General features: G+C 37.0%; 3 protein-coding genes across 4 annotated transcripts in view; all 3 read right to left on the bottom strand.

Moving 5' to 3' along the window:
* LOC306878911 (receptor-type tyrosine-protein phosphatase-like N) overlaps positions 1-2,615 on the bottom strand; it is a gene marked incomplete at its 5' end in the record, with an annotated part of 30,222 nt that extends 27,607 nt beyond the window's left edge. The window contains 2 exons of the mRNA XM_079431508.1: positions 308-358; positions 2,540-2,615. Coding sequence (XP_079287634.1) covers positions 308-358; positions 2,540-2,615 — 127 coding nt within the window. The remainder of the gene's footprint in view (positions 1-307; positions 359-2,539) is intronic.
* Positions 2,616-2,975: 360 nt separating this feature from the next.
* Positions 2,976-12,763, bottom strand: LOC306878910 (aspartyl aminopeptidase-like). Of its 2 annotated transcripts, XM_079431507.1 has the most exons (15): positions 12,685-12,763; positions 10,515-10,605; positions 10,038-10,126; positions 9,162-9,275; positions 8,845-8,970; positions 7,843-7,967; positions 7,659-7,743; positions 6,764-6,871; positions 6,304-6,381; positions 6,108-6,188; positions 5,850-6,010; positions 4,596-4,635; positions 4,408-4,509; positions 3,755-3,922; positions 2,976-3,290 (listed from the first exon to the last, which is right to left on the bottom strand). In XM_079431507.1, the coding sequence occupies exons 1-15, from the start codon at positions 12,688-12,690 to the stop codon at positions 3,240-3,242; spliced, it is 1,425 nt and encodes a 474-aa protein (XP_079287633.1). In that variant the 5' UTR covers positions 12,691-12,763; the 3' UTR covers positions 2,976-3,239. The 2 variants fall into 2 exon arrangements, with proteins under 2 accessions (XP_079287633.1, XP_079287632.1); XM_079431506.1 differs by lacking the exon at positions 2,976-3,290 and having other exon boundaries at positions 3,510-3,922.
* Positions 12,764-14,395: 1,632 nt separating this feature from the next.
* LOC306879528 (uncharacterized protein) lies at positions 14,396-17,011 on the bottom strand. Its single transcript, XM_079432536.1, has 2 exons — positions 16,662-17,011; positions 14,396-16,158 (listed from the first exon to the last, which is right to left on the bottom strand). Exons 1-2 carry the CDS (start codon positions 16,900-16,902, stop codon positions 14,765-14,767), a joined length of 1,635 nt encoding a protein of 544 aa, XP_079288662.1. The 5' UTR covers positions 16,903-17,011; the 3' UTR covers positions 14,396-14,764.
* Positions 17,012-27,141: the final 10,130 nt, after the last annotated feature.

Below are 27,141 nucleotides of genomic sequence, written 5' to 3'. Positions count from 1 at the left end.
ATTCGACAAACAGAGACTACGGAGAGGGTGAAGTTGTGTGATGTCACGGTTGCCATGGAAACGGTTGAAGAACACTGATTGGTTAAGACCAGGTGCTGGTGAAAGTGAGTGTTTACTGTGTAGTCAATGATTTTTTTTACACACTCTACTGCACTATCAGCTTTAGCTAACAGCTACAAAATAGTCAAAGATCAAACCTATATATATCAATCATAAAAAAAAAAAAATTATTTTCATAACCCCCCCAGTAATGAGCCACATTGTACAAGGGTCAAAAACTGAAACTGTAAAATATGGCAGCACTCACCATCCCAGCAAATCTGACCACTGGAACACAGGCCTCCATCAAACAGACAACCTTGTCAGAGAAATAGAAAAGAGAGAGTATGAAAGGGTAATTGTTTTTCTGACATTTGATAAAATAGACCAGCACAGACCCTCTCTTCTCATATGCGAGCAGGTTGTTTCAAGATGTATACTATGTCACAGCAGCACAAACATGCCATAGATGTGAATTACAGTTCCAGAAAGAGCTAAATACAGACCACAAGCACAGATCGGACCATTTCAGCACCATATGTCAGTGTGTGCAATTGATTATCAGACACTGTCAGTCACTTTAACTCCATAGCAACAAACAAGTAATGATTTGGAATAATAACCAACCACCATAATGGACATTAGTTAAGATTTGCCAGAATGCTGAGAGACAAAACAAGCAAGACCGGCTCCAACTGCCATCTGCATCTCTGTACAAATGCTCCCTAATAGGATTTGCACTATCAATATCTGCAGGACAAGCCAATTGTTCAAGTTTGTTTGAAAGCATACCAAAATGTGCAATCTGCCAACCTTCCATTTCCTCCAGTACCCTTGTGCTCCCTCAAACACACACACACACACATACTTGAGAGTTAGGCAGACACACTAGTAATACATAATTGAATCATTGAGATGAAAGTTGGTTACATGAGTGGGAGTTCCTGCTTCAGTCTGCTGTACGCCTCCTCTATCAAAATAAATGTAAAGTCTTACTGAGATCGTATATGAGGCAAAAGAGAAGAGCTCATTGTTTCTTAATCTAGAAACAATATTTCCACATCTTCTGCCACCTTTGACACATGGCTATCAATTGAAGCTGTTAGCCTTCCTACACAACAGCTCTCTCATAGCTTTATGAGACATTCCCACAGAGTTCTGTATGCTTCTGAGTGACGTGTGCCCTCACAGTGACGGCTGTTATGAGAATGACGTGGGATGGCTCTTCAGTGGTGAGTCAGCCTGCAGAAGAGGAGCTAATACAAATGCAATGCACAAGCGAACATACCATCTCTTTAGAACACATGTACTCCGACCCCCCTCGTAAACATGATACACCCAATCAACTTCAAATCAATTGAGAACAATTGCTCCCAAACAGACCCATTGTGTGCTATTACATGTTGACTACTTCCGCTGTCCATGGTGCTGAATTTTCACACCACAACAAACAGAACAAGACCTCTCAGCAATGGACTATGGCCGCGAATGAAAGTCGTCAAATGTTTATGAAGGCAGAAGATTTATGAAATGTTGAAATTATAGTAATTAATGACACTAAATAATCATATAGTACCAGAATAAAAACAGTGTTAACTCCCAACACTGCTAAGGCAGCTCGCGTCGGTGTAGCCATACATTTCTACTAGACTGGCCGTGTAGGCTGCGTTATTGCGGGGTCTCTGAATCATGCCGTTATCAGATGTCGCCAGATCGCCAAACACTGTCTTCACTTTTTCCAGAGAATACGAATGTTATATAATACAGTAAATAAACAAGAAAAAATTAAGCAAATATATAAATTCTAATTTTGCACAATTCACACATTTTTAAGGTCTTAAAAGCTTTTAATTCAAAAATTCTTTCTAACATTCTCAATGAACATCCTGATTTCACTCATTACCAAACACCACAAACTTAGTTTAATAATAGTTCATTTACATTTTGGCTAAAACAATTCAGGTAACTTAAAACATTTAGCCAAAATAATAAGATTAATTGAATGCTAATAATTAAAATATAAATTACTATTTTATCATAATCTTAAAGACAATATTTGAAAACATGAGGTACATTCACCATAATGAAACATTTTCAAGCGCTGCCATTCATCCCACCCGAGACAAGCTTTATCTCATCGACGTCAACATTCACAGCAAGCTCACGATTTTCTTTGACAAAATTATTAAATGCATGCAACAAATTTACAAATAGCGTTTTGCATGCATGCTCATACTTCTTGTGCAGGTGTTCAAAACCCAAACATAACGCGTTTTTACTAATTCCTATAATGCATATTTAGATGATGGATGTCACATTGTAAGCGTTAAAGTAAAAAAAAATAAAAATCTAAAGTCTATGTTGCCTATGCATTTAATGTAAGTTGGGGACGGAGGCGTGCATATTTAAAGCTGATATTTAATACTAATCGTTTTCCGCAGTTGAATCATGCATCATTCAGTCAGCTGAAGTTAACCTGTGGCTCGTGCTCTTGACATACCGTATCTATCACCGGTGCCAAGCTGACAACACGCAGTCGCCAAACAGACAAGCATCCACAGACGCGCCGATTTCATCTTTCCTCGGCTTCTCTTTCCCCTATTCTCGTTTACACCGACATATTTAGATGACACAGCGAGCAGTGTGATGTTGCGCGTGTGCCAAACTCCACAAACACGAGACTTGGGTAAGAGTGTGATAAAGATGAGTGTTTTGCGAGAAGGAGCACCAGCGCGCTCCCAAAGGGAGGGGGTGAGAGGACCGGACAGACAGAAAACCCGGAAAGTGGGCACGACGATCAGTGCAGTAATGCAGTTATTTTGAGTTATACACAAATTACGTCATAATGGCCATTATTGGTCTGGGGATTGGACTTCATGCTTACAAATTCAAGACACGTGACATGCTCAGAAAATAGCATTAATGGAAGACATGAAAACAAGGGCATCAAAGGTTTATTGGTTTTATTAACAACTTCACAAAATTGAGTGTATGGCAACACTTCAAGTGCTACAGTATAGTGTACAAACTCTCCATGTTTATCCAAGTGATAAATGAATGGACATATGTAGACAGATAGACAGATGGCAATGATGGATATGATGAGAAAATGAATGGGAGTTGAAAAAGTGATACTGATTTCCCTAGTTATGACGTCCATGTATCCCATCTGTGTGGTTCTGGAGAATCCCTCTCACAGTCTAGTCCACAGTTACTGTGCTTCTTACAAAGGGGAAGTGCTCAAAGAAGCCCTGCATATTACAACACAGTTAGAAGAACCCAAAACAGACTTGGTAAACATTCATAAGACAATCCCAAACATTCATTCTCATGTTGTTTCCTTCTTCCATGATACAGAAAAGTGTACTGGTCACTCCTTTCTACACAATAACAATGAATGGAGCATGACGCTTTAAAATCTTTATTATGTGCTTGATCTTTTTAATATATACCTGTCAGAATAATTTATTCACCAAAAACTCAATATTAAGATTCTGATTCATGGTTCATTTTTTTTTTGCCAACTTCTCCTGTGTTCCAAGGGAGAAATCAAGTCATACAGATTTGAAATGAAATTAGGAGGAATTACAAATTGAAAATAAAATGGCAAATTTCATTTTTAAAATATTGATTTAACCCTTGTGCTATGGTGAAAATCCTTTACCTGTTCTTGATCAAAAATAACAGGCCTTTTAAAAATAGTTTGTAAATTTACCTTAAATAGGGTGGTGGTCTGGAGAACTCCAGATGTGCAGCACATTTCACGAATGGAGTGCATGGCAAGTTGTGGTGCCCCGAGATCTAGGACTGCCATTCCTAAACGAGATGCTAAAATCGGCCCAATTGTTGTTCCACATGGACTGTCGTTCCTAACCATCACATCCTGTGTAAATGATGAGATCTCACTTGATGAGATCTCATGCTGTTTCTAATATCAATGTCCATTCCACACAGAGAGAAGAGAGCTAATTTCTATCAGTTTTAATTGTGTATTAAAGAGGGAATTTGGTGTCCTGGTGACCAAGGCAAGATTTTTTTTCACCCTTTCTACATCATTCTGCTGCACTCTTCTGTTTATAAATCCCACACGGTCTTGTGAGCAGCTTGTTGCTAGGAGCAGTGTTCATACATTTAGAAGGTATGTAGACAGATCACATTCTTCATCAACAAACACTAAATCCCTACCAACAAAAACAAACCACACAATATCCTTCTCTTAAGATTTCACTTCTTCAGAGCAGTGATACTAATTTTAGCTTAGATTATGAGGATCACTTTAACTTATTTATATAGCAGAAGATTCTTGGGAAGGCCAGATGGTTAAGCAGGATGTAATGAAATACAAGGGAGGGGGAATGTTCTGTTTACCTGCAGAGGTACACACACTTTTCCAGCAATCACTCGTAATATGGCAGCAGTTACAGCAGTGGTGGCATAGCGCTGGTTACTGTTAAACTTTATGACTGGACCCTGATCCAGGACACACAAGAGATTTAACTGATTAGGCTGTGCTAAGGTCTTCATGAATAGGAGGAATTGGTGGGTGTGTTTGTTACCTTATGAAAAGCTGGCCTGTGGTTTTCCTCATGTTTCTCCCTGTAAAAAGAACGATATGTCATGTGTATATAATACCTCACAAGACTGAACATAAACATACTTGTATTTGTGTTTATGAGGGGCAATGGCTTTTAAACGGTATAAACTGTATTTTCTATCCATCTACCCTAAACCTACCCCTCACAGAAAACTACTGGCATTTTGAAAAACAGTTTAGTATGTTTTTATCCATTTGCTTTATGGTCCATGGTCCTCCAAAACCATGTGTACGTTGTAATAACCATGTCATTCTGCACATTTGTGTCCTCATAAACCATATATTCAAGAAAACACATTGAGTAATGGCAACGTGGAGTAGAAAACAAAATCCTGGTATGTGATTGATTTTTTTTGCACATATACATACAACATATTATATTATATATTCACATTACATATATGGACATACTACTGCTCAAAAGTTTGGGCTCGGAAAGATTTTTTCTAATGTTTTTTTGAAATAAGTATTATATGCTCACCATTAAGTCTGTTATTTAATAAAAAAAATAAGGACAATTTTAATAAAATGTAAATAATATGATTTATTCTTGTGATGGCAGATTACTGTCATATGATTCCTCAGAAATCATTCTAATATTCTGATTTGGTGCTCGAGAATGTTGAAAACAATTGTACTGCTTAATTTTTTTGTGGAAACGGCAATACATTTGTTTCTAAATTTCCTTGGTGAATAGAAGGTTAAAAAATTATTTATTTAAAATGGAAGTAACAATGTAAAAGTCATTTGATCCATTCAATGCAAATCAGTTATTTAAAAAAAAATTAATAAAAAAAACCTCCAAGCTTTTGAATAGTAGTGTGTATATAAATAAACAACAAATTATATATATACACATGTATGAAGAGTTCATTTGCAAAAACAGATAACTCTGTTTTTAACTATTCTCAAAAATCATGTTTTTTAATTGTGCATTCCAATTCATCTCAATCAAACTGCAGTTGGGTTTTTTCATATATATTTATATTATAGAAATGCCCAAGACTTGAGATTTCATTAATTTTTATCATTTTCCCGAGACTTAAAATAATTCTTGACACTCCCAGGTGTTTCTCATGACTGGGAAATTTGATCATTATTAAAACAATACCACAAAATCCGGTGTCACCATAGTGATGATAGATTGTACCAGTAAAAAACAGCTGATTTAAGTGATACCATAGAAACAAACAAGTTGCCATAGTGACAGACTGACTGGTAGTTAGGGTGTGCAGCATGTGCCATGTCCGCACTGATCATGTAGGACAGTGGCACTGCCTCCTGGAAGGCGGTCAGATTGTCAGGAGTCGAAGCTAGACGCCGCAGAATCAGCTCAGTCAGATTAGACTGAGCTCCCTGAGCGCTCTCAGATCCCACCTATTGATAAATAAAAAAGCCAAATTATTTGGGTGAGGAGACTAGAGACAGATGGGTTTAGAATCTACGTTTGCTCAAAACTGCATTTTTGCCTCACCTCTTCGTTGTCATATAGAGTAACCATACGGATGTTTGGATCTTTTGCTAGAGAATCAGGTGTGCTGGAGTCCATGAGAGCCTGGGAGAGAGGACATAATTATGTATTAATAATTCATCATCACTCCTCAGATCATTTCTGAGTGAGTGAATGACTGAATATTTAATAAGATGTTGCTCTCTGTGTTCTGTCGTACCGTGAGAGCACAGAAACAACTGTGCAGGTTGTCCAGACGAGGAGAGAAGATGAATTCTTCATAGACACCTCCTAGTGCCTGGAGAGCACAAAAACATGTCAAAACTCATGATAATCAGTTAAAAAGCCCCGGTGAGAAGCCATAGCTGCAGCTTTGACAGACAGTTATATTATGTGTAAATCATATGGAAATGAGAACTATTAGATCTCTTAGTCTTGTTCCTTCGAGATTCTCTAAAGTAATGTTTCATTCCGCCGGTAGTCCCACTCTCACATTTAAAGGCTTTTCTTCAGTCAGGTAAAATAACAGCAATCCTCTTTGCCGAGTACAAATGTACCCTGCATACTAATCCTCTTTATGTCAGCACAATTTTGTGCAAAACCTCAAAAAAAGAAAGAGAGTAGAAAGCAAAACTGAAATCTTTTGGGTATTTGTCTAACATGAAGACAAAGTGACTTACGCCAGGCTGCGTGTCTGCCAGACAGAGCTCAAAGTCCAGTAAAGCATTTGGCTCGACCCCGAGCAGTCCACACAGCATATGGATCAGCGGAGGGTGATGCTTCTCTGCCTGAACACAGCAAAATAATTAGAGAAGATCCTGCGATCGGAAAACAGTTGATATTTTATTGTGCATGCTCACGTCCCATTTTTACATTTAGACTGCTTTTGCCATTATCTAACATTTATTTAAAATTAATCTATAAAAATATTAAAATATATTTTTTAACAAATCTTAAATTATCCATTTTTAATACTGTAGATTATAGTGCTGTGCTAAATAAATTTGTAGCATTCTTCAACAACTGAATTTATGTTTTATTTTTAATTTACTTAAAATAGTAAAGAATTTTTTTGCCCAAAAATGAAGATTCTGTGATCAGTTACTAACCATTCCGAAAAGCACATCAAGCACATTAGAAATGGGAAACAGAAGCTTGTTTTTGGCAAATTTAAAGGTGCTTGCTTGGTGTATGACAACCAATGAGGTTTGTTCTTGCATGTCACGCAAGCATAGTCCATGTGACATCAGTGGTTTAACCGTAATTTTTTGTGCACAAAGAAAACAAAAATAATGACTATCTCAGTACAGTTGAACCAATGATGTCACATGGACTATTTTATCGATGTCCTTACTACATTTCTGGCCTTGAATGTAGTAGTGCCGCTGCCGTCTATGCAGGATCAGAAAGCTCTCGGATTTCATCAAAAATATAAAATATGAACACAGGTCTACAGATTTGAAACGACAAGAGGGTGAGTAATTATTGACAGAATTTTCATTTTTGAGTGAACTAACCCTTTAATCAGACTTGTGTGGGTTTGTACACTTAAACCATTAATTTGTGTGATCTTACAACAGATGTTGCATTACTGGCATCACCACAGGAGGCAGATCCTGTTTCCAGTTCCTCCCGAATGGCAGTGGCAAGCAAAGGTATTCTACAACAGACACACAAATACAAAATCAGCAGCATTCAAGCATGATTATCTGTCTTGTACCTCCAATCTGTCCTATCCTATGACTAAATACATGCTTACAGATGGTTTTCCTTGTTAGGTCCAAACGAGTCGTTAATGTCTCTCTGAAGGTGAATGGCCAGATGGGGGATCCTGAGGATTGGACGGGGAACATGAACCAGACGTTGCACCAGCTTGCCTTCACTCTGAATAAAAACATACAAACAGACAACACTGTTAAAAGTGAGTGATATTCATATATAACTAAAGATCATTACTAGGGATGGGTATCGTTAAGGTTTTAACGGTATTACTACTCTTACCGATACTGCTTATCGATCCGGTACTTTAACGGTATTCTTATCGGTACTTTTTGTTTTACTTTGTTTCTTTGTTCATATTCTTACAGTATCTTATCTTATGTATATAAAACACTAAAAATGCCTGCACTTCATCAATTTGTAAATGCACCAGTGTGCAGGTATTTTTAGTGTTTTATATACATAAGATAAGATACAGTAACAACATGAACAAAGAAACAAAGTAAAACAAACTGACAAATACAATAAAACAAACACACAAACGAAATGAAATAAACAGTGCTTTAATTTTTCCATGAAGGTCTACTAATATTAATGTTCAGGTAAGTACAAAATAAATCTAAAAGTAATCAGATGTAAATGAGCACTGCATAGTTTTCACTGTATGTACTGATAGATTTATGTTTATTAAAGCTATAACGTTGTTCAGATTAAGAGCTGTGGGTGATTTTCTCTTTGCATTTTGTTGTTTGATTAACATTGATGGCTCAAGCTCCAGTCTGATACTTTAAGACAATATACTGACACGCATCGGATTTTCTCCCAGCTGTTCTCGTCCACTTAAAACATAAAAGTGAAGACTCTCGTAACCGGCCATTTTGACACATTTTGTAGTGTACATCAAGTACCGAATAACGTCAGAGCTTATCGATACTCCGGTCTTTCATAATTTAGCCCCGAGACCGATTTAATACCGAGTTTCGGTACCCATCCCTAATCATTACACATTTTAATTTTACATTTCTATATCACAGAGGCTTACCTTAACTATTACACGACCTGCGATGGTCAGGTCACGATCAAACCAAGTGTTCCAGATTCCTCCTCCATAACACTCCACTCCTACCTGCAAGAAGCCTAACTTTGTCTTCTTAGAACGTGGCTTCACCTGAGAACACACGCACAAGAAATTAAGAATGATACCCGAATACATCCTCTACGTACGTTAATGTGGAATACAGTTATCTGACTGATATAATGTAATTACTACACACAGCTACGGAACACGAAGGTAACTGATGATATATTTTATCTATATCAAAGCCCTTTCACAGGGCATCTTGTGTCTGTTCTTCTCACCCTCAGACATGGACTGTCCGTATGAGCCCCGATCATGGAAAAACCATTTCCAGGCTTGTAGAGACCGCCGACAGCAAAGGCAATAATGGTAGAGTAATTCCTGGTTACAAAATACTGGACAGAAAAAGATTACAGTGACTACAGTGAAAAAATATTTAATATGAGCCTTTTCTCATTCTGTATGTAAATAACACAATAAGCTACGGCCAAAGAGATTTCATCATTATTATTATTATTATTATTATTATATGCACCTTTTAAAGTCATTCCCCCAGCTGTATAAACATATCAAGTATCACACAATAATACACAAGTATTCAACACGACTCTAGTTCATCAATTAATGTTTTGTGAAGTGAAAAGCTGAGAGTTTGTGATAAACAAATCCATCATTACAATGCTTTAATTAATACTGAGTCCTCTATCCATAATATTGCTTTCTCCAGTTAAAACTTTGTCTCATCTGAATGAGGAGAGAAATATGCACAAATCAAGCAGTGTGAAAATAGTCCAAAACCGTTCTAAATATGTTTTGATGTGAGAGAACAACAGGCGATTAACTTTTGCATGGGAGGATATGTTATTATGGATTATGGTATTTTGTATAGAGGTGACAATTTAAAGTTCAAACAGCTTAATGATGGATTTGTTTTTGTTTTTTTACAAACACACAGTTTTTCAATTCACAAGATGCTAATTGATGGATTGGAGTCATGTGGATTATTGTGATGTTTTTATCCATTGGTGAGCATGTGATGCAATGCTACATTTCTCCAAATCTGTTACGATGAAGAAACAAACTCATCGACATGTTGGATGTTCAGCAAATTCTACTTTTGAAGATAAACATGTTAAGATTAAAGCGCACACACACACCTTACTGGCAGGTTTAATGTCCCAATGCTCAAACTCCTTAAGCTCAGTAAAACCAGCCTTCAGCAGGCGAGATTTACACTCCTCCACCACTGCGAGACAAAGAAGGATGGAGGAAAAATACATACAGAAGAAGGTGATGTTAGCCTAGATATACAAAGTGTAAACTTACAATTAAACTCATGCACGTTCCAGTACAATGCTTACATCACAGTGACATTACAAAGCCTGTGATCTAAGAAAAAAGCGAAAGAGCATTCTTTCAAAGTCTAGATCAAGATTTATTGTCCATATCTGGAGATCTATCAGCCAGTGAAGTACAATGTCCAAGAGCCATATCTAGTCAGAGTGTAAAGCTAGTTAATCTAATTATCAACAAAGTGTAGCCCAAACTTTAAAAATGTATAGTGTAGAAATGTATATTTTTATATGCAATTTACATAGTCAACATACAGCATTTCAACCCCATGCCATTCTTACCATGATAAGGTGAAACTCCCTTATTGACAAAATCAAGAAACTCTTTGGCAGCCGCCTGCACAGCTTCTTTGGAGCTTTTCATTACGAAAGACTGTAAAACATACAAGAAACAATAAATGTAAGTACAGACAGAGTAAGAAGTCAGTCATATGCACAGATGCAATTTCAGATCAGCTACTGTACGAGTGACCTCGTGAAACCATCTGTTTTCTCCTTTCAGAGATTTTTATTATCATGCTTTAGGTAGGCTAACTTATGTAAATGACGCGAATATCTGATCAATAAAATACAAACCTAAGAAACACACATAATCGATACCTATATAACCAAACAATAACCCCTGCAGAATAGGGATGCATCGATCCGATACTCAGGATCGGTATCGGCTCCGATACTGGAATTTATCGAGACCGATCCAAATCCGATATTGTGTGTATACTATTCTGTGTTATTGTTAAGCCCCACTAAAGCACAAAAACATTAAAAGGCACCATAAACTCAAAGTACAAGTGTTCTGAAGCCGTTCCATAGTTTAATGTGAGGTACAGATGAATATTTAAGTCCTTAAATTCAAGTTCACGTAAATGGTTCTCTCTGCTGCTTCTGTCTGTCATCCTCCGTTCAGCATTCAAACTGTCACGTTCGGTTAAGACAGTCAAGACGATGAAACTCTCTCCAAGAGCGCTCAATAAAACTGTTAAACGAAAAGGATCAATAAACTATGCACAGGTTTAATAAGCTATGCACCAATATCTCTTTCCTTTGTGCTTTGAACTTCTCTATGCGGAGCTGCGCGCTGTGACTCCGTGCTGCTTCAAGCGCATCATTCTGCGGGAAGCCATGAGCGCTTTGTGCCGCTCTCTATTGGAGCTTTTCGTATTATAATGCTTTTGCGCAATGAAAGATTATTTATAGCATTTCTTGTTCTGTCCTATCAAGGCTTTTAATAATCTAATGTATAGCACAATAATGGAGGCAGCAACATATATGATAGATAGGACTGCTCTCACTGCCTTCATTGTGCTATTTTAAAAGAACTGTCTTTTAATTTTGTAGTTTATATTTATAAATAAATAAATTTACTTGTTTTCATTAATGTATTTTACAACAATACAAAGAGCAAAGGGTAACATTTGACCAGATATAGTCCTTCGCATATTCACTTTTATTTGTTCCCCACTAAATAATGTTATCACTAAATGTTTAGATTTTATAAAATTGTGCACTCATGATTTTTCTAGAATAAATTTTGCTGCTAAATTATCCACTAACCTAATTTATAATAATATTTTTGTCATAGATTATGAATAGGCCTGTTTACACCTGGTCATTTCATGCGTTTTCGCTGATCGGATATCTATCGGATTTGTTAAAACGTTTCAATTTACACATGGCCACAAAGTCGCAAAACGGATATAAATCCGATCTTCAATTCCTGTGCTATATTTAAATGTAACGAAATTCACGTCAACGAAATCAAAAGATAAGCGCTGCATTTGATTAATTATCAGCTCATTTCAAGATCAAAGACCGCAATAGGAGAGCACGTGGCATCAGCACTGGAAAGATAAGTTTGTCTTATACTTTTAATGAAGAGTATTGTGTTGATCGTCTGCGTCTTACTTTCAGTTGCATTCGCGGCAGTTTGCGTGTCTGCTTGCTGAAGAGATACTCAGCTACTCGTTTGCGGCGATGCGTGTTGCATTCGCGCAGTCATATCTGACTATAATGTCATATAGCCTATAACACGGTCTCACACGTTTATTTTTATTTTTTACATTTTGGGACAAGTAAAATGTACATATGTGGTTTCAACATCCAGATGCGTTTACATGTCCAGTTTCGTTTGGAATGCGGCCCAGACCACCTCCTGAAGCGGTTTGAGTGATCGGATTTATATTACAAAACGCATGAAGTGACCAGGTGTAAACAGCCCCTATATATTTTTTAATGTTATTTTTAATTAAAATGAAGTTGTCTAATAGATTGTGTTTAACACACAAAAGAGTGACACAGAGGTATAGAAATTCTACGTTGATTTAAAAAAAAAAAAAACTGCGCTGGTATCAGTTCGGAATTGGCCAATACTCAGAATTTTCTGGATCGGATCGGATCTGAAAAAATGGTATCGTTGCATCCCTACTGCAGAATACCGGTCAAGCTTTCCTACCTGCATATATGAAGAAGTGGACTTTCACATTCAGGGCAAGGATGCAGGAAGTTATGGGGATTTGCTGTAGTCTGGTAGCGGAAGAAGGCCCTCTAGTGTTTGGAGGGGCTATAGCTCTTATACTTTTAAAATCAAAAGTGCAATTTTTATATTGTATATTATATTAATATATTGTCTCTTTTCATATTTTAATGAAATGTTTAAACTTGCAAAATAAGAGATTTAATAATAAATGGCAACTATTCAACCATTAAGATGTCTAAATGAAAGCCAAATCTACGCCACTCATGTTTAGGAAGAACAAGTATAAAGTTTTTCATTGTAGAGTTAAGTGTTTCTTTCTGTTATTTTATATCTTCATGCAAGAAACCTTGTGATGTTTTTAATAATTCTGCGAGGATAATGTACCATGAATTTAAGCTGTAATCAAAAGTTTTTATCAGGGTAAAAACTTCAAATAAGTTCAGTAACAAGTGTTTCCATGCAATCCTTGACATCTCAAGCAGAACAATACCCCCATTTATGATCCCAGTTCAGGTATTATTCAATAGTTTTGCTTTCGTGTCTTTTTTGTTTTCCCAACATATTTTTAACAGGTGCTGGTGTGAAAGCAGAAGCTGACAGGGTATCTTTGTAAAACACAATGAACACCAAGTACACTTTGAAAAGTTCATCAGAGAGCCAAGGTGATGTAGTAACTGTTGATCATGTCTTGACTTCTCACGGCTAGAAGGTATGATTGTTGATTTTGACTCGGATGCTTTTTAGTCTTGCAGCAAGTCGACATAGAAGAAAATTACGCAGCAGTTTAAACCTCTTAAATAGATCTGAATTATAAAAATCCTCAGTGACAAACCACTAGTGTGCTTTGTTTTTATATTTGCTCCATTTTTCAAAGCCTACAAGACATTGTTAAACATGTTTTTGTCTCAGATATAATTTTGCTATTATTTAAGAATTTCCCTGTGACTATATTCACTGTTAACAACATTTATATAAGAACTATTGCAGGGTCACATACATTTCTTGCAAAATCAGCATCAGTATATTAAGATCATGGCATCTCTCAATTAGTTACGCTCAATGAAGGCTTTAAGCAGACTGTGAATTACTATTGCAAAGAGGTTTTTACCAGCACAGATCTAGTGTACAATGGCTTTACAACAGACAACATGGTCAGTTATTCCTATCAGTTATTAACTGCCTCATTTTCTCTAATAAACTGTGAAGATCTGTCTTCTTTGCACATAATGGGTGGTCTGACTCTCTTAATAATTTACAGACATTTTACTTTTGGTAAACTTTGATTTTTTGATCAAAGTGCCTAGATATTAATTAGTGTGTACTTGTGACTAACGCCAGACATTTTCGTTCTTGAAAACACGATGCATTAAGAGCCGGGGCGTGAAAACTTTTTGAATTTGAAGATTAAGGTAAATTGTACTTAATTTGTCTTCCGGGAAACATGCAAGTATCTTCTGTTGCTTCTGAAGGGTAGAACTAAATGGAAAAACAAAATGATATTTCAACAAAATAAGAAAAGTTTGGACATCTTCATCCTGTTCAAAAGTTTTCACCCCCAAACTTTTGAAGGGGGTTATTTTAATAATTTCAGCTATTTATTTTTATTTAGTCTTGTGGACTATATGTAAACATTTTATGTAAAATATCTTACTCACGACAGGACCAAATAAAAAATAACATGCATTTTGTATGATTTCTCTTATTTTGTTAAAATTATTCACATTTTCTGCAAAGGATTCACAAACTTTCACATGCCACTGTATTTGCACATTAACACTTGGAACTTTTCAGAAGTTTTTCCATTGTACATCCTGCATTTAACTTATTTATTGCCTTTTAATCTCTGTTGTCAATACTTGGTTACACAGTCACTTTACTTTTTTAAAACTTTTTTTCCACTGTGAACTGTACACATTTACTTCAGCATTACACAAATAAAGAGATACAAAACTGTTGTAATTTTTCATCATTTTTTATTATAACGTGAAACAGTAAAGAAAAATATGTAGATCACATTTAGTTTGTTTTATGTCATGTGTACAGTTCATGTCATGGTTTACAGTTTCATAACACTGGGGCACATATTAGTCAGGGCACAGCACACAGTCACAACCTTGTCAAGGAACATCATGTCCTCGTCTTCACATGGGGCGATCATGCTCACCGGTACGGCTTCACTCAGCATGGTGTACTTTCTGCGCACACATCCAACCACCCTGTTCAAGTGGACCCTGAGGTGAGCTATCTTGCGCGTCTCCTCCGCATCTTTTGTAACCAGCTTTTGTTTTTTCACCTCTGCACACATTAGTCCAACATTCTCCCTGATGTCAAACCCTCGATCCGCCAACACCAAGTCTCCAGGCAACAGTTTATGAAGAAGGCCACTGCTCTCAATAACATACTTGTCACTGACACCATCTCCCCACCCTTTAGAAACAAAAGCAATAGCTCCACGTGGTGTAATGCCAATGAGATACTTTAGCGTGTGCTTTTGTGAAGATGTCTGTGCTATAGCTCTCTGATTTGATGCTCTCTCTGCGTTAATTTCAAAGCAGTCCACGATTACCGCAACATGATTGCCAAAAGCTTCTACAAACTGTTGTAACATGCTGCCCTTCAAGCAATGTCTCTCTGGCCAGTGCACCAAAGGGCTGAGGTGTGTAAACATTGCACTTATGGTGTCTCTGAATGTGGTGGACACAGTCTTTTGATCTATGCTGAAGAGGTGTGCAATGTGCTGGATTGGCAGATTCAGCCTCAGGCGCATCAGAGTTAAAAAGAGCATCTGAAATGGCGAAAGTTTGCATCTCGTCCGTGGTAGGCAAGGAAGAAGCTGTGTCAGCACACCCATCAGAACAGTAAAACATGGCAGCCCAGTGTAGTACTTGACCCTCTCTTCATCATCTCCCAAAAAATCCTCAGACATTGTCTTTTGGGAGAGCTCTTCCTTCAGTAGCCTGTTCTCCTCTAATAAGCGGTTAATTTCCGCACGTCTGCAGCTACAAAAACTACATTCCTGCTGTTCTTCAAGTTCATACGTTGATTCAGCTTCATCCATCTGAAAGCTCTGTGAAGCTTCATCCGATTGTGGCTCTTCATCCGATAGTGGCTCTTCATCCGATGGTGGCTCTTCATCCGATGGTGGCTCTTCATCCGATGGAGGATCTTCATCTGCTGGAGGATCTTCATCTGCTGGAGGATCTTCATCTGCTGGAGGATCTTCATCTGCTGGAGGATCTTTTTCCAGTGGTACATCTACATCTATTTCCAATTTCAGGTCTGGTAGAGCTGGTGATGTTGCAGGTGCAGCGTTCTTCTTTGCGAGAGCTTTCTGTCTCTTTGACCTACGAGTAAACCGCTCCGGATGCGACGCTTTGACCTCTGTGTGCCCGAGATGTAACGATGGCACCCAGTCAGGATGACACTCAAGCATTTCATAGGCTGGTTTGCCTGATCACAAGAAACAACAAAATGTCTTTGATTAGCCACACTAACAATGAAACATTTGAAATAATCATGACTTTTCTACAAAGTGACTCATTATTATAACACATTTAGAATAATTGAATATTTTTCAAATGATGGCAGAGCTGAATTACTCTGGTCTTAATTACTCCAGTGATCCTTCAAAAATCTTTCTATTTTGAGATAAAAAATCTCAGCTTTGCCATCACAGGAGTACATTGTATACTGAAACGGCAAACAGTTACTTTAAACTGTAACCATATTTCACAATATTATTATTTTACTGTTTTTATACAGTCATAAATAAATGCGAATAAACGCAGCCTTGGTTAGCATAATGATTCTTTCAGAACCATTAAAAAATCGTGATCTTTTGGCCGGTAGTATCTGTATCTATGAAGCCAGCTACAGTTAGTTGTGTAAAGTTAGCTCTGCGTCATGTTTGCACTGCTAGCGGCAAGCACGTAGCAGTCTTGGTTATAGCTTACCTGAGAGAAAGTGCCGTGAACACACAAACATGTGTCTGGAAATGTTGTCGAAGGTGATGTCTTTGCGTCTTATGGCTGATACCCATGCCATGCGACGCCTCTTTGTTAACTCAGAGATCTGATTTCCAAGGTGTTGTTTCCAAGCTGGAAAGCTGAAAAATCGCACTCCATTTAAAATGCGTTTTCCGTACCGGTCCTGAGAACGGTTATTGCAGTTGATAACACAGCAAGAGTTCACCATTCCTGCGTATTTGTTGTATAACAATAGAAACTCCGATGCCTGCCTACTATCTCTCTGCAGCTACCGTGTCCTAAAAGCCCACAATGCTTTGCGTTGCTTACTTCAGCTTGAGGTCACGTTCTTCTTCTTCTAATGAAGTTTTATGGCGGTTGGCAAACCAACTTTAGGTGCACTACCGCCACCCACCGGACTTGAGTGTGGAGCACTAATAGTAAAAAACCCACTAAATTCTTCCTACTAATCCAATTTCTTAAATATTTTTTTTAATTGCTCTTTATACTTTAAATTATTCTGCATTTTCTTTCAAGAGGCTTTGGATACTGAATGTTTTTGTACCCATTCTACCTTGATGAGTTCTAATCTTTTTCATATTTTTTTGCAACTTGGTAAAACATGCGCTATTGTTTCTGTCTGACTGCAATAATTGCTTATAAAACGGATACTTCCGGTCCTTGATTCTGATTGGTTGAGCCAGGTTCGAAGCTGTTGTAAATTACTCTTCAAACATACACCTTTGTTTACATTTGTGTGTTGCTCGGCAACCACTTTGTTGGAATCACAACTGTTTCTGAAGAGCTACATTGTTTGGTGGGAGAATAATGTTTTTATTAATATCATTACACTTTATTTGCTCTGTTTTATTTTGTGAAACCTTACTACGTATATGGAATAACATAAAAGCAATAAGCCCCGTGAAGCCGTGGTTTACAGTGAATTTGTAACAGCTAAGGGGGTTGTAGGTACTCCGCAGGCAAACAATGGCCCTTAGCTGTTATAAATTCACTGTAAACCACGGCTTCACGGGGCTTATTGCTTTAATTGGCCCGTTTCATGTTTTCCAATTTTAAATAAAGATTGGCTTATTCCACTATGTCCTATTCGGATGCGAGTAATAATAGTATCTTCTTTTCTGTTCCTAAACTCACTTCTTCCCTTCCTCGCTATTGTAGACGTCACGTTCTCATTCTCTAAAACAAAATATAGGCTGCCAGTTAGGTCTCTGCCTAATGTAATAAGTTCTTAAATAGGTAACATTTGTGTTTCTCTTAAATCACACAACAGTTCCGTAAGAGCTTTATTTCAACGAGACATTGTGTCTTTTCCTTATGACTACTGGAATCAACTGACAGACAATAATGTTTGGAAAAAGGTTTGGTTAATACCTAATCAATATTTAATTACAAACAAAGTTAAAGGAAGTATCATTCAAAATATATACAGGATTTACCCAGCCAAATATTAAATCTGACATTGATTTTAGTTGCTCCTTTTGTGTCAGTTGCCCTGAAACTGTAGTACATTTGTTTTGGCATTGTATATATTTTAGGAAGGAAATGGAGCATTATATTGATACTATACGATTTTCTATTAAACAAACAGCAGTTAAAATGGTGAAAGTATATAAACGCTGTAATATGTTTATAAAAATGTGTATTTGTATACAGTCTAGTATATAATTGTTTATATAATGTACATTGTTTATATCATGTATAATGTTTGTCATACAGTATACAGTGATAGTGAAGTGAAGTGACATATGGCCAAGTAGGGAGACCCATACTCGGAATTCGTGCTCTGCATTTATCCCATCCAAAGTGCACACACACAGCAGTGAACACACACACACACACCGTGGACGCACACCCGGAGCAGTGGGCAGCCATTTATGCTGCGGCGCCCGGGGAGCAGTTGGGGGTTCGGTGCCTTGCTCAAGGGCACCTCAGTCGTGGTATTGAGGGTGGAGAGAGCGCTGGACATTCACTCCTCCCACCTACAATCCCTGCCAGCCCGAGACTCGAACCCGCAACCTTTGGATTACGAGTCCGAATTTCTAACCATTAGGTCACAACTTCCCCACATTTACATGTAATTTGTTCTTGTTATTAATATATATATATATATATATATAGGCTACCAGTTAAACCAAGAGACTATGCTATTGTTCTTGACACAAATCGTCCTTTCATAGATACAGTAAGATCATTGAAAAGGTAGTTTTTAATCAGCTGAACAACTACTTAAACTCAAATGGATACCTGGACAATTTTCAATCTGGTTTCCATGCGCATCACAGCACAGAGACTGCACTCATTAAGATAATAAATGATATACGGTTTAATTCTGATTCTGGCAAAATATCAGTGCTGGTACTACTAGATCATAGTGCTGCGTTTGACACTGTCAATCATAACATACTTCTAGAGAGACTGGAAAACTGGATCGGGCTTTCTGGGATGGCACTCAAATGGTCATACTTAGAAGGGAGAGGTTATTATGTGAGTATAGGAGAACATAGGTTTAAGCGGACGGCCATGACATGTGGAGTCCCACAAGGCTCAATTCTTGCACCGCTCTTGTTTAGCTTGTATATTCTCCCACTAAGTCAAATAATGAGGAAGAACCAAATTGCCTATCACAGCTATGCTGATGATACCCAGATTTAGCTAGCCTTATCTCCAAATGACTATAGCCCCATTGACTCCCTCTGACAATACACTGATGAAATTAACCGTTGGATGTGCCAAAACTTTCTTCAGTTAAACAAGGAGAAAACTGAAGTCATTGCATTTGAAAATAAAGATTAAGTTCTCAAGGTGAATGCATACCTTGACTCTAGGGGGTCAAACAACTAAAAATCAAGTCAAAAATCTTGGGGTGATTCTGGAGACAGACCTTATTTTCAGTAGTCATGTCAAAGCAGTAACTAAATCAGCATACTATCATCTCAAAAACATTGCAAGAATTAGATGTTTTGTTTCCAGTCAAGACTTGGAGCAACTTGTTCATGCTTTTATCACCAGCAGGGTGGATTATTGTATTGATCTCCTCACCGGCCTTCCCAAGAAGCCCATTAGACAGCTGCAGCTCATCCAGAACGCTGCTGCTGAAAATCTGAGCACCAGTCCTCAGGTCCTTACACTGGCTTCCAGTTACATTTAGGATTGATTTTAAAGTACTTTTACTCGTTTATAAGTCACTCAATGGCCTAGGATCTAAATACATTGCTGATATGCTCACTGAATATAAACCTAACAGACCACTCAGATCATTAGGATAGAGTCAGTTAGAAATACCAAGGGTTCACACAAAACAAGGGGAGTCCGCTTTTAGCTATTATGCCACCCACAGTTGGAACCGGCTTCCAGAAGAGATCAGATGTGCTAAAACATTAGCCACATTTAAATCCAGACTCAAAACTCATCTGTTTAACTGTGCATTTGTTGAATGAGCACTGTGCTATGTCCGAACTGACTGCACTGTATTTTATGTATAATCATATTCTCTTAACTGTTTTAAATTAATTTTAAATCAATTTCTATATCATTTTAAAATTCCTTGTTTTTATTATTATTTTTTAATTACTTGTTTTTATTGCTGTGATTATTATTTTTAATAACTATTTCACTTTCTATTATGTAAAGCACTTTGAATTACCACTGTGTATGAAATGTGCTATATAAATAAACTTGTCTTGTCGGGTGGTGATGGCGCAGTGGATGAGACACATGCCTTTGGTGTGAGAGACCCGGGTTCGAATCCACTGTGAGACACCAATGTGTCCCTGAGCAAGACACTTAACCCCTAGTTGCTCCAGAGGCGTGCGACCTCTGACATATATAGCAATTGTAAGTCGCTTTGGATAAAAGCGTCAGCTAAATGAATAAATGTAAATGTCTTGCAATACCAAATAATGTTATGTTACTTTTTAAAGTCTAATTCAGTTGATATCAATATATTTTATTTATACTGATAATGTTAACATCAATGTATTGATGTTAATGTAATAAGAAATGGCCTTTGTTCAGGTTTTTTTTTTTTTTTTGGTCTTATTAATTTGCTAATATCTTTTGGGACAAAATAAGTTCTGTACCAAAACATTAAAGAAGTGTCTCATAAAATACTACATATAGGATTTATCCAGATTTAAGATGATCATTTTATATACTGTCAATTTTGTGGACAGGAATTTTTTATTTTTTTTGCATTTCAGAAAATATTTTTGATATTTTAGAAAATAAAGAACAATATTACAAGGATTACTTATTCTGCCGTTTCTACTTTTGGACAACAATGGTATTATGGCCTTCATCAGTTGAAATGTCTATTAATTTAAGAAGCTCAGTTGAAATCACTGTGGGGCCCCCGGCTGATAAAATAGTTCAAATTTAACTATTTTATCAGTTAAAATAGGCAATACCCAAGAATTTCATTGGCTATTATCTTCAAAAAACTATGACACATAAGTTTTTTTCTGTTAACTGGGATCAGCCTTCCAAGTTTGGAGTCTCTGTGATTTAAGGTTTCTGATGCCCAGACACTTTTAGAGCAAGAAAGAAGAAGAACTTTAAAGAGGTTATTGTCTTAGTTACAATATAATATAATAAAATATAATAATTTAGCTATGGCAAAGTAAGGAAACCATGGAGAAGCATAGCATACAAGGAAATGTGTTCACTAAAAACAATAACCACAGAAACACATATCAACATTAAAATAATTTAAATGTTCTGAGATGAGTACATAAACAAAATAACTGCACTTTTACAGTTAGATGTGTATGCCTATGTTTGTGTACTGTTGCCAGGTTGCAATACAATATTTAGAAACATGATCTGCCCCCCTTCCCAAAGCAAGAGCACACACAGTCCTGGAGCAGGAAGTTAAACCGATGATTCACAAAACTTCATTACAACATATAGCATTTTCATATACATTTTCATATCATTTACATTTTTGTCTTATACCATTCTAAATAAGGAAGAAGTAAAATCTTTTATCGAATGCATGAATTGCTAGATTTCAAGCTTATATATGAGTGACATTTATTATTTACAATAATATATACAATTATTTTGTACTTGTTTTGTATTTATTCAGCTAATAAATTAAATAGAGTAAATACAAATCAGTCATCTTGGACTTTACTGACACCTAGAGGCACATCATGCAATAGATATGCTCTGTTCACGTGTTTTTGTGTCACACTATTTAATGATGAAAGCACCTTTAAATACAACATTTTTCTTCCTCATTTTATCAAATCAAACATTCTCAGTATCCCTTGCTAAGCTCAGAGGCTTGTACACCTTATATAGAGCTGAAAGAGATAGAGGATGGGAGAAAAGACGAATAAACAGGAGGAGAGTGGGAAAGTAGAAGAAAAGAAGATGTGTTTATACTCTGTCATCTGTGGTCTCTCTCCTCTGTCAGCTGAAGGCTTCCAGAGAAGCTTTTGCAAAGATGGAATTCCAGTCCTCTTACACCGTCTATAAATAGGTTTGAGAAGAACCACTGACAGCCACCAGAGCCTTGTAACAATTATATGCCTTATTTGATCAGCTTACAAAAGATCTGAAATCCCTGTACACTTTACAATATTAGAGATTGTACATGAAAACAGGCCTTGATCTCCACTTTTCAGCATATTATGATCATCTGCAGAAATATAGGTTTGTCATTACACGTACAGCTTTAGATTATTTCACCATACTGCTGCAGATCTGAATCAGGAGTTTTCAGCAGGAGTCTACAACTATTAGGTGGTATGCTAATAGTTTTATTTCAAAATATTATATGTGAAATAATGAAACTATAGGGGGAAAATACAATGTTAAAGGGGCGGTTGATTGCGATTTTACTTTTTTAACGTTAGTGTGTAATGTTGCTGTTTGAGCATAAACAATAACTGCAAATTTTGAAAGTTGAAAGTTCAATGCAAACGAAGATGTCTTTTAAAATTCTGGCAGTTTAATGCCTACAAAAATGGCTCGTAGGGACTACAACAAGCTACTTCCTGGGTTCGTGACATAACAAACCCAGATAAACCTGCAAAATATAATATGCAGCAAAGGGGGCGAGGCCATGCTGCGCTGCTTTAGAGAAGAGGAAGAGAAAACTAGGGGTGCACTTTAAAATCTATTCATATATGAATCACAATTCTGTCTTCTAACGATTCTAATGGATTCGCAAGTTTCCAAATCAATGTTCTAAAGCAGCGGTTCTTAATACTGATCCCCACAAATTAAGCCCTGCTGGTAAGTAATATTATTCTTAAATGGTATGTAATATTATTCTTAAATATTGTTACTTAAATGTAATGCTGTCTTAGCTACAGTATGCAAAGTTAGACTTAATCTCTCATGGTTTGAGGTCCTTTTACTCTTCCTCTATTTTAGTGAATGCTTGTGTTGCTTTAATCAGAACACAAGAGGTTTATCCAGGTTAACAGTATGCTAGAGAGGCCATGTAAAGTGTTCTTTATATGTTACTGTTAGAAATAATAATTTGTATTTGAGATTGATGAATAATAGGCAGATCACTGGATCACTTTCCAGGCTGGCATACTGTATGGTTTTGCTAACTTTTAACCCAGTTTTTCATCCTTATTTTACAGAATCTGTTTTGCCTCCCCAAAAAATGAGAGAAATGGTGTATTCGCTGCAATGGGTCTACAAGCATCCCAGAAATCTTGAAGGAGTTCCCCAGGCTTCTTGAAAAACTTGGCATGGTAAGAAATAATTTAGATTTTATGGTTTCGTTTACAGAAATTTGAAATGGTTAAATTGTTAGTGGGGTTGTGCAGATAGACGAGAGAGTGTATTGACGAGAGTCAGAGATATCGCTGAGAGCTGATGTCTTTGTCGATAGTCAAGGCGATATTACAGGAGCTGCCCCACATCTTTAAAATTTGAGCACATTGTTTTATGTGAGTGTACACAGCAGCAGCACCTCTGCCTTAAGGTCACTAACATCTACATATTCCTAATAAATTACATTATGTTTGTCTCAGGAAGTCATTAATGTAGGCTGGATAAGTCACACGTCAGCCATGCCATTGTCACATGGTCTGCCTGTCATTTGTTTCTGATCCAATCTAATTAAATCCAATCCGATCCGATCCAAGCTATTTAAAGGAATGAAGACATTTTCACAGGAAAAGTGTTTCAGTGTGTCGTTTTGATTGTGAGATCAGTTTCACAGTTTGCACTGTATTATTCTTATGGTTTAGATGCTAAAAGGGAGAGTGCTTTCAAAGTCCTGCCCACTCTGCTTCCCCAATCAATATACAAGAACGGAGGAAAGGTCTTCAGACCCACAACAACAGAATCCTGGAAGTCATTCATTTGACATACAATCAGTAAGTTTTTTTTTTATTCTACTTTATACACAGTACTGTGCAAAAGTTTTAGGCCACTAGTATTTTCACCAGTTAAAAAATGGTTTAAAGTCAGTTATTTCTATCTTTGCTGTAGTGTGTTAGTAGGAAATATCAGTTTACATTTCCAAACATTCATTTTGCCATTAATTGTAATATTCCAGTGAATGTCTGACAAGAGCCAATGGTCCACACAGAAATCTGATCTGATCATCATCCAGTCTGGAATGACATGAAGAAACTGAGACAGACTAAATTCAAATGAATTGTGGCAACATCTCCAAGATGCTTCAAGAAACCTCCCTGCAAAGCTACAGTATAGGTAGCTATATAAAGTATATATAAAGTATAAGTTTTAGACACTTGTGACACCTCCGAAATCCGATCCGGCACCTCATTTTATCGGATCCCCCTCCTCACGCGCCAATGAAATCTCACTTATTTTTACATTATTACAATTAATGGCAAAATTAATGTTTGGAAATGTAAACTGATATTTCCTACAGACACATTACAGCAAAAGATCGAAATAACTGACTTAAAACCTTTTTTTTTTTTTTTGCTGGCTAAAATACTAGTGGCCTAAAACTTTTGCACAGTACTGTATACATATATTGGGGGCTTTAAATACCTCATAATTTATGCCATGTTGGTTGGATGAAATTTAGGTAGACAACCAAGAAGCACCATTAAGCAGAAAGAAACCTAAATCAGTAGCACAATAAATATTTTGTTTGAGCAACCTTTATCAGACCCAGTTCACAGGAAAACCCTGATGGTTTGGCTGATTTCCATAAAATACACTTAAATGTTACAACTTGTAAAAAAATGTAAGTTATGTTGCAAAGACTAAGTGTCGTGTAATTAACAGGTGGGGACCAACATGGTGATGCATTCCACATTTTGTGCCTTGCTGATGAGACAACGACATCCCACACCATCCCAACGACATCCTTTTTTTGTGCTTGATGTTAGCTACACTAACATCTTCCTTCCTGGGAATTTCTCCAGCATGCAGTATATCATATTGATGGACATGAGTCTTCATGTGTGAAGTATTTGAGGGCAACAGTTTTTTCTGGCGACTTGTAACGTTTTCATTTTTTGTCACATGTATTGTCTGTTGTAGGTCTCTTTGTTTGGCTTAGTTTTAATGGCACAGTGTTTGGACTGATTCTCATGTGGCAATAATCAATTTCATAGTGTTATGATGCTGCAATGTTGACAAAGAATAAGAATCTACAGTACCTAGTTTACAAAGTTTTGTGTTCTAAAGAAACTGATCTACAAAAAACGTTATTTTATTTGTGTCTGTAGGGGTTGGATGTAATGTGTAACAGTAGTACCCATTCAAAAAATGTTTTAAAAGAAATGTGAAAACTCATTAAATTGATATTTACAGTTGCATTTTTTGTGTTTTGTAATTGTATTACAGAAAAATAATAATTTTACATTCCTTTGTGATTGTTATTTATTATTATTGGTAAATATAAAGGTAGCAAGGCAATGAGACAACAAATAACCCAATGTTTAGATTATGTTTAACCCAGCAGCACTGTTAACCTGACCCACTGGTTGGGTCAAATAAACAACCCAGCATTCTGGGTCAAATGGTTAAACCCAGCACTTGGGTCAAAACAACCCAGCGCGCGTTCTGTTCCATAGTTACCCAGCGGCTGGGTTAAGGTTGCGTTATTTTTTAACCCAGCATTTTTAGAGTGCACCGTCCTGGATGAGGCCGAACAGTGTGGTGTCATCTGCAAACTTCAGGAGCTTGACAGAGTGGTCTTTAGAGGTGCAGTCGTTAGTTTAGAGGGAGAAGAGGAGTGGGGAGAGAGGAGCTCCAGTGCAGATCGTACGGGTGTTGGATGTGTATTATTGTTTCTGTCGTAACCTCCGCCTACTTCTGACATGAGACTGTGACTCCGCCCACTTCCGGGGTCAGACTGCTGTCCTGACGCTGCTGTCCTCAGACTGCTGTGATATATTGGTTCTGCGCATCTGCAGTTGGTTATTATTGAGGACGCCAATTGTTTACAATACAACCTGAGCACATGCTGAGCTGAGGGGCACTCGGCGGTTTAGTCAATCACAACACACTGGAGCAGCTAACCAATCTGAGCCCATCCTGTATTTCTGAGGGAGGGGCTTCATAAAAGCAGGAAATGATCAGCGTGTTTATAGGAGAAGGGACAGAGCGGTGTAGAATAAAGGTAAATTATTTGAAAAATATTGCTTTTTTTTTTAAATGAAGCATTAACACATGTTAGACTGCACCCCATAAACACAAACAAGCCTAGAAAAAAAAGTCAACCACCCCTTTAAATTTACCCAGAAATAAAGGAATAGCCTAGTTCAACCAAAAATGAAAATTTACTCACCCCTGGGCAATCCAAAATGTAGAGATTGTTTCTTCATCAGATCAGATTTGGAGAAATTTAGAATTGCATGACTTGTTCACCAGGGATCCTCCGCAGTGAATGGGTGCCATTCAATGAGTTACAATGAGTAATCTACATGATTCCAGTCCATCAGTTAACATATTATGAAGTAAAAAGCAAACAAATCCATCATTAAGATGTTTAAACTGCAAACTAATTGCTTGGCTAAAATATGACTCCTCTATCCATAATTGCTTTCTCCAGTGAAAAAGTCATCTCGTATGAATCAGGAGAGAAATAGACATTAACTGATGGACAGGAGTCATGTCGGATACTTGTGGATTTTTGTGATGTTTTATCAGTTATTTGAACTCTCATTCTGACGGCACCCATTCACTGCAGAGGATCCATTAGTGAACAAGTGACATAATGCACAATTTCTCCAAATCTGTTCCAATGAAGAAACAAACTCATTTACATATTGGATAGCCTGAGGGTGAGTAAATTAGATTTTTTAAATATAAATATATTCCTTTAATGTCAACCAAGTTAAGGTGAAGTTCATGATGTTTAATGGTCCCTCCCACAGTAAAATGTGTTAAATAAAACTAAAATATAACAAATATAAGTATATAAATATTTTACTTACTTTGCAATGTAAGAATTACATACAGTATATGCAGTAATATGGTAGTAGGCTAC

The sequence above is a fragment of the Barbus barbus genome (assembly GCF_936440315.1).
Source record: "Barbus barbus genome assembly, chromosome: 13".
NCBI classification, from domain to species: Eukaryota; Metazoa; Chordata; class Actinopteri; order Cypriniformes; family Cyprinidae; genus Barbus; species Barbus barbus.
Note: the sequence above shows the minus strand (reverse complement) of the source record. Positions and strands in the feature narration are given on the sequence as shown.